This window comes from Musca domestica, unplaced genomic scaffold (genome assembly GCF_030504385.1).
Source record: "Musca domestica strain aabys unplaced genomic scaffold, Musca_domestica.polishedcontigs.V.1.1 4, whole genome shotgun sequence".
Classification (NCBI taxonomy): domain Eukaryota; kingdom Metazoa; phylum Arthropoda; class Insecta; order Diptera; family Muscidae; genus Musca; species Musca domestica.
In genome coordinates this window covers 17,499,052-17,511,452 of record NW_026712328.1, presented here as the reverse complement: position 1 = coordinate 17,511,452, position 12,401 = coordinate 17,499,052, and the positions used below count along the sequence as shown (strand labels likewise).

General features: G+C 33.9%; 1 protein-coding gene across 9 annotated transcripts in view; it reads right to left on the bottom strand.

Moving 5' to 3' along the window:
* Positions 1-12,401, bottom strand: part of LOC101889381 (uncharacterized) — a 53,200-nt gene that overhangs the window by 18,244 nt on the left and 22,555 nt on the right. For 5 of the 9 annotated variants that reach the window (XR_009342986.1, XM_059126770.1, XM_059126764.1 and 2 more), the window contains exon 2: positions 11,471-11,887. The exons of 1 other annotated variant lie outside the window; for it this stretch is intronic. Coding sequence is in view for 7 of the 8 variants with exons in the window: in XM_059126770.1 (XP_058982753.1) it covers positions 11,471-11,570 (100 nt within the window). In the remaining variant the exon portion in view is untranslated. The remainder of the gene's footprint in view (positions 1-11,470; positions 11,888-12,401) is intronic. 3 more of the 9 variants (XM_059126766.1, XM_059126769.1, XM_059126768.1) reach the window with 2 other exon arrangements.

Sequence of the window (12,401 nt, the reverse complement as noted above, 5' to 3'; positions counted from 1 at the left end):
AATTTATTTGGAGTAGATCATACCACCTATCAAAATTTGGCTCTAGAGCAGTTAAAATTTGGTTTCAGAGGAAACTAATACATGGGTGGCATATCCAATTCTGAATCAATTTTCACCAAATTTGACGGAGATATTTTTATCTTTCATACTAAATAACATTGCTATATAGTGCATGATATAACGTCGAGAGGGATTATATTTAAAATTTCTATATCGGATCCGAGTTCCACCAAATGGAAAGGTGCGGCCCGAAATTCACTCCATTTGGGCTGATATTAGCCATCATTTGCATGATAAACCTGAAATCGAATTAAGAATATGCAGGTTGAAATGAAAAAACTGCTGCTGTCATTTCTTAGCCAATTGTCCGAAAGCTGTCAAAATTATTCCAGTGACAGCTCATTATATTGTTTACAAGTGTACAAAAGCATTTTGGTGAAATTTTCCAGAAAAAGGTCATTCGTGATGGAATTCAAGCGTGATAGTGTGATTTCTTTATATTTGGCGGAAAAACCACAAGTGGCTATCGTTAGAGCACTCCAGCATTTAAATGTGAATAAATCTTTTGTGTTTCGTACCATCGCTCGTTACCGTGATACTGGTAGCGTAGTCCGACCTCAAGGAAGTGGACGGAAGACAACAGCAACATCAGCAGAAATGGTCCGAAAAGTAAAGAATCGACATGATCGAAACCTGCGTCGCAGTTGCCGAAAAATGGCTCGTGAGCTGAACATATCGCAGTATTCCTTTCGACAAATGTTGAAAAATGAGCTCGGGATAAAACCATTGAAATTCAAAAAAGTGCAAGAACTTACACCGCAACAGATAGAAAATAGATTCAAAAGAGCTAAAGAGTTGCTTCGCTTGGCCGAAAGTGGTGAAATGCAGAATTTGGTTTTCTCCGACGAGAAAACATTTGTTGTCCAGCATTTTGTAAAAAGACAAAATGATTCGCCGGGAATGGGCCAAAATACCACAGAGCAACATTCGGGCAGCGTGTGATGCTTTCATTGGCCGTTTGAAGGCCATAATTCGCGACAAAGGTGGCCAATACGAACAAATGTAAACTTATTCTAAAATTTGATGCTATTTCCGACATTTTTTGTTTTCATTCAATAAAAAAATGTAAAAATTATGGCGTTTGACTTTATTGCAGTTTTTTTATCTCACCCTGAATATGGAAGCTATATTCAAATTTTAGTCAATTTCGATAAAATTTGGCAAATGTATTTCTGAGCCCCAAAAGATATCTGATACCAGATATCATTGTTGTTAAATGCATGTTACGAATGTTAGGGACTTAAAGACCAAATCGGTTGAAACATATTGGGAGCAAAAGCTATATCCCAATCGATTTTCACCAAATTTGATGTACTTGGTTTTAGATCAAATTCGGTCGGATGTAAAAAACTCAGGTCATTTGGACTGATATTGGTCATTTGGTGCGCAATTAACCCGAAATCAATTGAAGATATGGGAGCCATATCCAAATCTAAACGGATCTTGATACAATTTAGAAGAGGTATTTCTGGACTGTATCTGATATCTGGTACCAAATATCATTCTTGTGGAGTGCATATTATATAAATTGGTTTTAAGTAACCATTCTGATCTAGCATTGCACTGAAATTTGCACTAACGGATAAAGCAAAGTATTCAAATATTCCTTTAACGTTTCTACAGATATTTTACACCCTTTGAAAAAGATTATAGTTCCTAAATAACAAGTTTTGTTTATTTTGGTTTAAAATGTAAGTTATTATTTTTTTTAAATTCCATTTATCTGGAATCTACTGTATTCAAGCGTATAATCAATTAAAGACGAAACTTTGTATGGCAAATACAATAATTTTCACCGAATTTAAATGGACAGCTGGACATATAGGTTAATAGCAGAACACATCAATCGATTCATATTGAATGCTGGCAAAATTTTCTCTGTGTCGTCAGCTAATATCATCGGCAACATTTTTATTCTTTTTTTTTAATTCGGCAAAATTTGGTTACGCAAAAAATTCTAAATTGTATGTTAGATCATATCGGATAATGTGTTCAGAAATAATAAAATCATCCAAAAAATTGTGTATATTTAAACAACCTGTTATACCTACATGTGTAGTGGAATATGACTTTTTTGATGTTTCAAATACCGGAGATTGTTTGGGTTCACAGCATCAACCATAAACAAAGGCCAAAGAAAAAACATTCATAGAATACCATAAAACGACCAAATTTTATTTCAAATATTTTATGCCTTGTTATTGAATGAATGAGCGAATCTTTTGAGCAAGTCCGATGACATCATGACGTGATCAAATCTTCATGTGTAGAAAAGGTATTTAGAAATGCTAATAAGTTATTTTTATTTTATTCATAAATTTATTTAGAAAACTTCCAACTGCGCATTACATCGAGAGAAAATATATGTAAATCCATATTTATGAATTTTTATGCTAAATTAGATTTTTAGTGCCAAATTTCATTACTAGAGTGAATTTGAGAAGCTTCAACACAAAATTGGACGAAACAAATATCGGAGTTTAAGCTATAGATTTGGTCCGAAGTTTTCATAATTCGACAAACGATGTGTCAGGTTTGAAGTTCACCAGTCATTCCTTTCGCCCTAATGAGATTTATAGATATACTAGTTGAACCCGGAGCGCTTCGCTACCCCTTTTGCTTTTTTATGCAAAGAGCTAAAATGGTAAAGACTAGACAAAATGCATTCTGAGCAAAAGGTTTGTGTCTAAACTATCTAGATAACAGTTCACGACAGGACGATGTTAATATAAAAAAATACATTTATAGAAAAAAATGACAAACAAAAGTTTGAAAAATGCAAAACTTGGGTTTCAAAATTCTATTCCATAAACTTTCCAAATTATTTGCATATTGCCTAAGCGGTTTAAATCGCATAACATTGCTATCTATGTTGTTACGATATTATAGCAACAGAAGTATTTTTACATATCTTGACTCTGTCTTGTCCCATCTTTACACTTCTATGTCTTTGTTTTATGTATTCAACATTTTAAAGAGAAAAGCAGAAATATGCCAAATTTAGTACGCATACACGAAGAGTTTGTTCTGGAGATTTGTTAATTGTCATAGCAAATGCCAACCGTACAAAAAACTGAATTTTTTTCAAGTTAAACGACATTTTGCTAGCTATTGGAGCGATTCTGGATAGCAATACATATGAACCTACACACGTCCCCGCAATGATCGTAGCCTCAATAACACTGTTGTGTAGTTTTTTATACCCTCCACCATGTAATGGCATCTCCCGATATTCGGTATTTTGATGATTTTAGCCACACTTTCCAATGGAATTGTCTGAAAATCCACACAAAGAGTTCCTTCTGAGTACTTTATCCCCTGGAAGGGAATTATCTATATAGGTCCACGATATCGTATATCCCTCATATAACGGCATGATTTTGAGCAACATTTTTCAGTGGAATTGTCTGTTAAGGAGTTCCTTCTGAGCATCAGGAAGAGAATTATCTATATAGATCAACGATGTCCCCCATATAACGGTACCTCCCGATATTCTGCATTTTGATTTTTTTAGCTGCATAGATATACGATATCGTATAGTGCCCACATAACGGTACCCCCCGGTAATCCCATATTATTATGATTTCAGTCAAATTTTTCAATGGAATTGTTCTCAAATCCATACTAGGGGTTCCTTCTGGGTAATGTAACTCCTAAAAGAGAATTGTCTAAATAGGTCTAATAGCGCCCATATAACGGTAACCCCGATATTCCGTATTTTTATGATTTCAGCCAAAATTTTCAATGGAATTGTCTCGAAATCCTCACAGTACTTCTGAGTACTTTACCACCTAGAAGAGAATTGTCTTAATAGGTCCTCGTTTTAGTATAGCCCCTATATAACGGTACCCCAAGTTATTCAGTATTTTCCTGATTTTTACGACATTATTCACCGGAATTGTTTCAAATTTCGTATATAAAGTTCGGAACCGTTACTACAGCCTATGACACAAATTACTTATGCGGGACTACGTCTTCGTATAGCCCCCATATAACGGTTTTAATTTGAGCGGCATTTTTCGATGGAATTTTTTTCTAATTTTTCAAGTTTCTTCCTAATGATGGAGGGTATAAAAAGTTCGGAATGGCCTAAATTAGCTGATTTTTTTACTTGTTTACTGTTAGTCTAGTAACATAAAAATTGACAACATTTAATTGTAAGCCAAATTCGTTACACATTTCAAATTTCTTTGGAATTAGAGATATATATCAAATCAAATCCCTTTACTCATTCCAAATTTCATTGGAATCGAACATAGATATGGTGTTTGGTGTATCAAATAAACGAAATCGGTCGAAAATATATATGGGAGCTACATCCAAATCTGTACCGATTTCAAAATATTGAGTCTATAAATTACAAACAACCAAACAATTAAACGTACAAACATTTCCCTATTTAATAGATATAGAAGAAGAAGAACACCTAAGTCTTATCTAAATATTACACTGGACTAAATTTCCATTTATTCAATATGATTTTTTTTATAGTATGCATGATCGACAATGTCTTAGCGTCAAAAATCGTTATTTCGATAGGGCACATTTTGGTCGGATCATATATATATCCTCTGCAACCATAAGCGAACCAACAATTGAAGTTAAAACAAAGAAGGACTTACTTCCTATTGAGGAAAGGAACAAGTTCGTCCAACTCTAAATTAATACAATTCTACTGCTCGCCCTATAAGAACACTCATTCGTCACGTTTGATTTGCGACACAAACTAAATGTCGATTGATATTTTTATTATTTGACATCATTCTACAACATTATTAAAATTCACTAATGGTGCTTGGATAGGTATGGCTCGGCGATGGGGCCACTTAGTCACACCATTTCCAAAATTGGTCATTTATGAGTTCAAAATCAATGACCGTAAACCATGAATACAACAATATCAAACATAACAATAATATAAAGAAAACCAAACATTCAGACCCCCACCCCCCAGCTTCAAACCACCACCACTTCTCTATGACATTTGCCGAAGCCGATGTTTTGTCGTCATGCCACTGAGTTTTAAGTATTCATTTGAGTGTGTATGTGTGATATTGAAACTGAATTAGAAATTATTTAACACAATTCACAATTTGTTTATTTATTTGCATACAATGAGAGAGGCATCATCCCCATCAACGTTTTCGTATTCGAGGGGTGACCAATGTTTGTTTTGTTTTTTTTTATTTGGTCATGATCACCATATGGGGACATATGAGCGTAGAAGCGGTTTTCTTTAAAAGTTAACAATCGGCATTTTATTGAAATTAATAAATTCTTTATTCAAAATGATTTTTTTTCTAAATTTTGCTTCAAAATTTCTTTCTCCATTTATTTAACAAAAAAGTTGTTAACAATAGAAATTTAAAAAGGTTTTAAAACCTGTTGATCTCTTTTGACTTTGTTACAATCAAAAATATTTACACACCCAAAAAGGTATTTGTTATTTAAATTAGTACATTTCAAATGTGTTTGACTGTGACTACAACCGGTTTATATTAACATATTGAATATTATTATTAACATATTGAGAGTATACAGTGGATTCAATAAATAATTATATATATATATATATATATATATATATATATATATATATATATATATATATTTTGTCAGTTTTATTTTCACCATTATTTATTTTTTTATACGTATATTATTATACCCTCCACCATACTACATTAAGTTTATCATTCCGTTTGTAACACCTCGGAATATACATTTTAGACCCCACAAAGCATATATATATTCTTGATCAGCATAAAATTCTATGTCGATTTAGCGATGTCCGTCCGTCTATCCGTCTGTGAAAATCACTCTAGCTCCCTAACGTATAAAGTAGAATGATAAAATTTAACTCAAATGTATATTATGTCTGCAGAAATTGGTAATTAAAAATGGGCAATATAACGGTACCTCCCGATATTCGGTATTTTGATGATTTCATCGACAATATTCATCGGAATTCTTTCAAATTTGGTATTTGATGTTCGTAATGGATGCTACAGCTTGTGGCAGGAGATTGTCTGTGCAGGTCCACGTCGTCGTATAGCCCCCATATAATGGTACCTCCCGATATTCGGTATTTTGATGATTTCAGCGAAAATATTCATCGGAATTCTTTCAAAATTGGTATTTGATATTTGTAATGGATGCTACTGCCTATGACAGGAGATTGTCTTTGCAGGTCCACGTCTTCGTATAGCCCAATATAACGGTACCACCCAATATTTGGTATTTTGATTATTTTAGCGACATTATTCACCGGAATTGTTTCTAATTTGGTATTTGAAGTTCGTAATGAATACTACCACCTACCACAGAGAATTGTCTGTACAGGTCCACGTCTTCGTATAGCCCCCATATAACGGTACCTCCCGATTTTCGTTATTTTGATGATTTTAGCTACATTATTCACCGATATTTTTTTTTTTTTTTTTTTTGAGTTTCGGATTTGAATATTGTAATAGCTTATGACAAAAGTTATAATAATAAATAAATAATAAAGTTATAATTATAACAGCTACATTCGGTATTTTTAAGATTTTAACAGAATTTTTAACGGATTATATTGTTTTTGAGAATTGCCAAATTCGTCCCAAATAGCAAATCGCCTTTGAGTTCTGGACTGACCAAAATACATTTATATTTTACAGGGTCTAAATTATAAACGTATTGACGAAATATAACCTACATTGCGAAGTCAGAAGTAAGGAAAGGATCAATTTGGGATGTGCTTCTAAGCAATTAATTTCTGCATTTGCTAACACCGATTTCAAACCAAACATAATTTTTATATTTCGACTCCGAAAAAAGAAACCGAAAGTAATGAATGTGACAAAAATGACAAATAACACAAGATATCCAACAATTTCGAAATGACGTTATCTTCAATAATGGCTGGCTAGCTGCTGTAATGGAAGACAACCAATTTAAGTGGATTCCCAACATTAGACAAATTGTTTACTTTGGCCAATTTCATTGTGAACCCTTATTTGATAAACAAAAGAAATGTTAATTAATCACCATTCTCCACCCCATGCATAGCATTACCCCAAATTAATTATGCTTTGTTTACTCGTTTCTCTATTTTTATCGCAAGAAAACCACTTACCGGCTTTTACGCACAAAACAATTGTTCAGAAAACAACAATGGCTAGGTGTAGTTACTCACAATAATTAATAATATATTTATTTATAATTAAACATAAAGGAAACCGCAAAAAAAAACTTAGCGATATACAAAAAATCATTATTATTTTTTAATATAAGGAAGGATAAGGAACTGTTTCGGCCCATAATAAGTAAGGAAAAGTCCTAGGCAATATGATGGTACTTGTGTCAAATTTGCAATTCTTAAATTTTGAGATTCTGCCAACAATAAGCTTACTATGTAGTAAGGGGTTTTATTCCTACATACCCCAAATTTTAAAATGCTAAATGTGAGGCAGACCAACTCAACTTCAACGACGCAAGTCGGGGTCCCAGTTTATAACTCGCATTACTAGTATATACAGGGTTGTCCATATTCGACGGACCCATCTGGCAACGCCATAACTTTTGACAGAGATGTCACATCGCTTAATGACATACCGCGTTTGAAGCGTCAGTCCAAGCAGATTTTTACCATGAACCAATACACGCTACGCGAGCGCTCTGAAATAGTTGAAAGTTACATTCAACAGAAGAAGTCAATTGTGAAAAAAAAATGTAAGAAGTGCGCTTTCTAAGAACACCATTAAGCGTTTATACGAAAATTGTTCGACTGGTAAGGCTCTTTCTAATCCGAAGAGGCCATATAAAAGTCGACCAAGGCCGATCAGCCGAGAATATCGCTGCCGTACGAGCCAGTGTTGAGAGGTCCCCAAGAACATCCCAAAAACGCCGTTCTCAGCAGTTGGACATGGCTCGGTCCACTTTACAACGGATTATTCGCATTGATTTGCATTTGTTCCCGTAAAAAATTCAATTTACGCAAAGAATGTTGCCTGCGGACAAGCCTCGTCGATTGGAATGGGCCCAAAGGTCCGTCGAATATGGGCAACCCTGTATGTTGATAATCAGTTTATACAGTTGCGGTCAAAATAATAGCAGTGGCTTTATAAGAATATTATTTTGTTTTGTAGATTCTGTGTTTGCTTCTCTGATCCTCTTTTCTTTTTTCCACTTCATAGCCTAGTGTAACAACAACATAAAATGTACCGTTATTTTTGCATACCATTGTTGTTGTTATAATGAAAATATGAAAAAGAACAACGATTTTGGCAGTCAATATAATAGTAGTGCTGTCAGAAGTCACAGATTTTTTTCTATCATACACAGTTTTTTACTAGTTTTCAGTGTTTACAGGTAAAAATAATTTATTTTAATTACAATAGGTATATTTTTCAAAAATACAGTATTTTTTGCTTACCTGCACAATCAAAAATTGCACGACATCTTGTGCAGCAATGCCCAAAATGCAGGTAGCTTCATTGCACTTATCTGCACAATGAAGCAGGTATCTTCAATTTTACTTAGATGCACAAAAAGTGCAGGTATCTTTATTTTTCTATTCGTATGTATTTGAGCATCAGTGGTGTTTATCCAGCATAACCATCTTTTAGTGTGGGAGAGGAAGCGAGAATATGTTTTTAATGCATGCTCTTTTCTTGTGTTGTTATTGTTTTTGCGAATACAAAAACAAAAACGAAGTGGTAGTTTTTAGTGTCTTTTTTGAGTTTGCAAAAAATTTTCTTGTGCAGATAAATACAACTTTTGTAACCAAATTAAAAAAATTACCAAATTTTCGAGGCAGGAACGTCCAATGTGCAGCTATCGATTGGGCACTTAAATACAATTCAAATAAAGGGATTCAGAAAAAAATGGCATAAAAAAAGTTTTTTGGTCTGCAAAGGCCAATGCGCAGGTAATGTTGATGCAGGTAAATAGAAACCACTGTATTTTATTTAGATTTTTTTAAAAATGGGGCGTGGCGTGCATTGTACTGTAGAAAAACGATTGTTGATAAGAAAGCTGATTTCGGAGGGTAAATCGTATAAAGAAGTGCGAAATATTATATTTTGCTCACCGACAATGGTCCGCAATGCTATAAAATACCCTCCCACTAGTGAAACACGTGGCCGTCCTCTAGTATTATCAAAAAAAGGTGTTGCACGAATAGTAAGGTATTCAAAACAAAACCCCTTTGCTGCTGCTACCGAAATAAAAGACAAACTTGCTGTGGAAGCTAGCGTTGAAACTATTCGCAGACGTCTTCGAGATGCAAATTTGGCGGCGCGAAGCCCACGAAAAGTGCCGTTGTTGAAGAAAATGCATATAGATAAGCGACTAAAATTTTCTAAGGAGCATCTGGATTGGCTCATTGAAAAATGGAGGAATATTTTGTGGACTGATGAGTCAAAAATTGTTCTATATGGCGGGAAAGGCTCGCGAGCTTACGTAAGACGGCCTCCTAATTCAGAATATAATCCAAAAATTACGTTAAAAACTGTAAAACATGGAGGATCCAGTGTAATGATATGGGGATGTTTTTCTTTCTACGGAGTTGGACCAATATACTGGATAAAAGATATCATGGATCGCCACCTGTACGTCAAAATATTACAGGAAGTAATGCTTCCATATGCTGAGGATGAAATGCCTTTGATTTGGACTTTCCAACAGGACAACGATCCAAAGCACACCAGACTTCTTGCAAAACAGTGGTTTGCAGAAAACAACATAAGGGTAATGGAATGGCCAGCACAGTCTCCCGATCTCAATCCCATTGAGAATTTATGGTGTGATGTAAAGGCCGTGGTTGCGCAAAGAAAACCTACAAGTAACAGCACATTGTGGGATGTTGTTAAGGATGCATGGGAGTCAATTCCTGTTGAAAGGTGCCAAAATTTGGCGAACTCCATGCCTCGACGCTGTGCCGCTGTAATTGCGAATAAAGGGTTTGCCACTAAATACTGACTTAAATGCCTAACTTTTGAAATGAAATAGCCCACCTATTATTTATTTTAGTTATTAATATCCATTAAATCAATAACACTACTATTATTTTGACCGACTATATTTGAATTAAATTAAATATTTTTAAGTTTATATAGTGAACTTGAATTAAATTTATGTTTTTCTTGTATTTTAACTTTAAGTTATAAAACTAACGATGTTAAAAAAATAAAATTTCAAAACATTCATAAATATTTGAAGCCCTTTTTACTTATTTAACATTGTTGCAATACCTACTACTATTATTTTGACCGCAGCTGTATATGTGACATACATGGAGGTTCGCAGGGGTGCTCCTCCGTATTTACTTTTCTGTAATTTTTTATTTTTGCGAGAGATTACAAATTTGATGAAAATTTAAAATAATCTCCAAGATAAATATCGAAATTTTACCGAATGGTAAAACATAACAATTTGAGATAATGTTCTTCATTTGTAGAGCGAGTTATGGAGTAAAGAAAATTTTACTAGAATCAAATCTTAATTGAGTCTAAGACTAAACTTTTTCTACCCTCCACCATAGTATAGAGGGTATATTAAGTTTGACATTTCGTTCGTAATACCTTGAAGCATACATTTTAAACCCAACAGTATAAGATTCTATGAAGAGTAGCGATGTCTGTCCGTTTGTGGAAATGGCTATAGCTTCTATGTTACGACTATATATATATACATACATATTGTGAAAATTTATTTAGACTAGGATAAAGGTACTTGGTTCCATTTCGATTTCGGAAGAAAACCGCAACATCAGCAGAAATGGTTCGAAAAGAAAAGAAGCGACTTGATCGAAACCCGCGTTGCAATGGCTCGCGAGATGAACCTATCGCATACCTTGGACATTCAAACAGGACTCAGCACCATCGCACTCAGCACGCCCCACCCAAGAATGGCTAATGAGGTTTCTCGCTTCATTTCCACCGCACAATGGCCACCAAAATCTCCAGATACCAATCCGTTGGACTATTGTGTCTGGAGTATTTTGGAAAGCGAGGTTGGCACTAAATAGACCAAAGTGTCGATCACCTCAAGCAAGCGCTTCGCCGGGAATGGCCCAAAATACCGCAGTGCAACATTCGGCAGCGTGTGACAGTTTCATTGGCCGTTTGAAGGCCATAATTCGTGCCAGAGGTCAACAATTCGAAAAAATCTAAACTTATTCTAAAATTTGATGCTATTTCCAACATTTTGGGGACATTATGGCGTTTGACTTTGTTGTAGTTTTTTATCTCACCCTGTATATATATATACAGATCAAATTATATTGAAATAATGAATGAATACATTTATTCTAAATTCTGTGAGTAAAACTTCGTATAAAATTTCAGCTAGTGTAATTTGCAATAAATCTAAATTTGTAGAACCACAAGTGTTATTTTTTCTTGTTTCTAATTCAAATAAAAATACATACTGTTCAATGCTCTGACATGTGATGTGGTCAGTTTCCCCTCCTTGTACCTCCGCACCAGCTCCATGATGGCATTCTTTCGTTTTTTATCGTGTTCCAGCATTTAAATTCGCAGGGGTTTTTGTTTCAACTTATTAATGTTTTTTTTGGTGATTATTTATTTGCTTCTAATTTGAAACCTTTTTTGTTATTCCCGATACACAGATTTGTGTGGGCGGCGGTGTTGTTATCGTATTTTCCCTTCCTTTTGTTTTTTTATTTTTGTTGTTATTTTTTCGATATAACAAAATTGGCACTTTAGTAAAATTATGATGAATTGGTTGTGGAATTATTTCATTTACAATATGTTTTGTATATTATTCTTGAGAATGTTCGAAACAAGTTGTACGTGTTTTTGCATGTTTTTATAATTTGATATCACTAAGAACAAACAACAAAAAAAAAAACATTTTTACACATTTGTGTGGTATAATTTTCGCCTTTTATTTGAAGGCATTTCAGTTGCAGGGATTATAAATTCGAAGTGAATGAAATTGTTTTTAAAAGTTTGAAATGATTTTGCTAATAGTTGTGTTAATGTAGCAAAACGCCATATCTGAGAAAATTAATTAAAATCAGCTACAGAAAATGTTAATAAAATATATATAAACATATTTCTGGTTCATCCAAATTCTTTGTTTATAGGTATAAGTTTATTATTTTCCTCGAAACCGCATCATTTGTTGCAATTATAAAATGCAAACAATTGTTTTTATTGAATTTGTATTTGAAATTCTCATTTCACTATGACAGTTTAATGAGCTGATTGTACTGCAATGCATCTTCTTCGTTTTGCCACCGGCAAAATAAACGCAATTCAAAAAAAAGAATGTAAACAAAAATCAATTTTAAACAAATTTTCACACCTCATTTAATTGCCGTATGGAAACAGGCG